Genomic DNA, 3,371 nt, shown 5'->3' on the forward strand with positions numbered 1-3,371 from the left:
TAATTAAAAAATGTATGTAATAAATGTATCACTAGCCACTTTGAACAATGCCACTTTATATAATGTTTACATACCCTACATTACTCATCTCATATGCATATACTGTACTCTATATCATCTACTGCATATTGCCTATGCCTTCACATCTGAAGGGTAAGTTAGCTGTTTAGCTCACATCTGAAGGGTAAGTTAGCTGTTTAACTAACATCTGAAGGGTAAGTTAGCTATTTAGCTCACATCTGAAGGCTACGGGGGCATTTAGGACGTACTGCGGATCGCTGAATCATCCCAATGACTATAATCACACTTCCTCAATTCAGATATTACAGCGACACTGTAACAAAGAGTGTTTGGTTTAGACACTTGGGAAGCTCCAGTTATCAGCATGGCCTGTTATTGCCTGGACTTGTTGAAATATCTTCACACCGAGAAAAACCCCTCTAGGCTGAATAACAACTGCTGAAGGTCAATGATACACCAAATGTAGACACAGACAGGAGTGGAGAAATATTTCTTGCTTTGTTCATATTGAGAGAATGGAATGCTCAGTTAGATACCATCTGTAGAGGTGCCGTCATCAGGTTAAAGCATCATAAAAACTGATTGTATTTCAACCACATAAAATATGCATCAAAGCTGAAATTAAATATTTTCAGAAACACCTTGGGTCGTTTTCACAGCTTTCTGTTTTCTTACAACCAGTCAACCCATTGTCAAAAAATGTTCCTTAGTCTTGACTGTAGCCTATAGCGGTTTAGGGTTGGGTCCTCCGATGTTCACTTTATCACGTATAGCCAGAGGTTCCAGATGGTGGGAGGTTCCAGATGGTGGAGGTTCCAGATGGGGGGAGGTTCCAGATGGGGGGAGGTTCCAGATGGGGGAGGTTCCAGATGGAGGAGGTTCCAGATGGGGGAGGTTCCAGATGGGGAGGGGGGTTCCAGATGGGGGGAGGTTCCAGATGGGGAGGGGGGTTCCAGATGGGAGGAGGTTCCAGATGGGGGGGGGTTCCAGATGGGGGGAGGTTCCAGATGGGGGAGGTTCCAGATGGGGGAGGTTCCAGATGGGGTGAGGTTCCAGATGGGGGGAGGGTTCCAGATGGGGAGGGGGGTTCCAGATGGGAGGAGGTTCCAGATGGGAAGGGGGGTTCCAGATGGAGGAGGTTCCAGATGGGGGGAGGTTCCAGATGGTGGTGAGGTTCCAGATGGGGGGGGTTCCAGATGGGGGGGGGGTTCCAGATGGGAGGAGGTTCCAGATGGGGTGGGGGTTCCAGATGGGGGAGGTTCCAGATGGGGGAGGTTCCAGATGGTGGAGGTTCCAGATGGGGGGAGGTTCCAGATGGGGGGAGGTTCCAGATGGGGAGGGGGGTTCCAGATGGGAGGAGGTTCCAGATGGGGAGGGGGGTTCCAGATGGGAGGAGGTTCCAGATGGGGGGAGGTTCCAGATGGGGGGAGGTTCCAGATGGTGGAGGTTCCAGATGCGGGTGAGGTTCCAGATGGGGGGAGGTTCCAGATGGGGGGGGGTTCCAGATGGGAGGAGGTTCCAGATGGGGGGAGGTTCCAGATGGGGGGAGGTTCCAGATGGTGGAGGTTCCAGATGCAACCTGGTTCCAGATGGGGGAGGTTCCAGATGGGGAGGGGGTTCCAGATGGGAGGAGGTTCCAGATGGGGGAGGTTCCAGATGGGTGGAGGTTCCAGATGGTGGAGGTTCCAGATGGGGGTGAGGTTCCAGATGGTGGAGGTTCCAGATGCGGGTGAGGTTCCAGATGGGGGAGGTTCCAGATGGGGGAGGTTCCAGATGGGGAGGGACTCCAGATGGGAGGCCAGGTTCCAGATGGGGGAGGTTCCAGATGGGGTGAGGTTCCAGATGGGGGAGGTTCCAGATGGTGGAGGTTCCAGATGCGGTGAGGTTCCAGATGGGGGGCCATGTTCCAGATGGGGTGACTCCCAGATAAGGAGGCCATGGGAGGGGGTTCCAGATGGGAGGGACTCCCAGATGGGGGAGGTTCCAGATGGGGGAGGTTCCAGATGGGGGACTTCCAGATGGGAGGGAGGTTCAGATGGGCGGGAGGTTCCAGATGGGAAGGGGGCCAGATGGGTCATAGGTTCCATCAGAAGGGGGTTCAAGATGGGAGGGAGGTTCCAGATGGGAGGGAGGTTCCAGATGGGGGGGAGGTTCCAGATGGGGAGGGGAGGTTCCAGATGGGAGGGGGGTTCCAGATGGGAGGCCATGTTCCAGATAACTTCCAGATGGGGGGAGGTTCAGATGGGGGACTTCCAGATGGGGAGGGGAGGTTCCAGATGGGGAGGGGCGTTCCAGATGGGAGGGACTTCCAGATAACCATGTTCCAGATGGGAGGGATGTTCCAGATGGGAGGGGAGGTTCCAGATGGGGAGGGGAGGTTCCAGATGGGAGAAAGGTTCCAGATGGGCAGGGTGCCAGATGGGCGGGAGGTTCCAGATGGGAGGGGTTCCAGATGGGAGGGAGGTTCCAGATGAACAACCTGCTTTATCGTGCACCACCACCACACACACCACACACACACACACACACACACACAAACACACACACAGGGCCTTCAGAAAGTATTCACAACCCTTGACTTTTACCACATTTTAACCAGGCCATGTTCATAACTTCCATCAGCAGTGACTCCCAGATAACCAGGCCATGTTCATAATAATCAATATGACTCCCAATAATACCAGGCCATTTCAGCTAACGCTTTTATCAAAGGTGACTCCCAGATAACAGGCCATGTTGCATACATTCCATCAGGGTGACTCCCAGATAATCAGACCATGTTCATACCCTCAGCGTGACTCCCAGATAACGGCCATGTTCTACCAACTGAGCCATCAGAAGTGACTCCCAGATAACCAGGCCATGTTCATAACTTCCATCAGCAGTGACTCCCAGATAACCAGGCCATGTTCATAACTTCCATCAGCAGTGACTCCCAGATAACCAGGCCATGTTCATAACTTCCATCAGCAGTGACTCCCAGATAACCAGGCCATGTTCATAACTTCCATCAGCAGTGACTCCCAGATAACCAGGCCATGTTCATAACTTCCATCAGCAGTGACTCCCAGATAACCAGGCCATGTTCATAACTTCCATCAGCAGTGACTCCCAGATAACCAGGCCATGTTCATAACTTCCATCAGCAGTGACTCCCAGATAACCAGGCCATGTTCATAACTTCCATCAGCAGTGACTCCCAGATAACCAGGCCATGTTCATAACTTCCATCAGCAGTGACTCCCAGATAACCAGGCCATGTTCATAACTTCCATCAGCAGTGACTCCCAGATAACCAGGCCATGTTCATAACTTCCATCAGCAGTGACTCCCAGATAACCAGGCCATGT

General features: G+C 52.4%; 1 protein-coding gene across 1 annotated transcript; it reads right to left on the reverse strand.

The window, feature by feature from the left end:
• Nucleotides 1–776: 776 nt before the first annotated feature.
• Nucleotides 777–2,228, reverse strand: LOC127929829 (uncharacterized). The gene has a single exon (XM_052518288.1). It carries the CDS (start codon nt 2,226–2,228, stop codon nt 777–779), a length of 1,452 nt encoding a protein of 483 aa, XP_052374248.1.
• Between the last annotated feature and the right edge of the window lie 1,143 nt (nt 2,229–3,371).

Source organism: Oncorhynchus keta, chromosome 4, assembly GCF_023373465.1.
Source record: "Oncorhynchus keta strain PuntledgeMale-10-30-2019 chromosome 4, Oket_V2, whole genome shotgun sequence".
In the NCBI taxonomy this organism is placed as follows: Eukaryota; Metazoa; Chordata; class Actinopteri; order Salmoniformes; family Salmonidae; genus Oncorhynchus; species Oncorhynchus keta.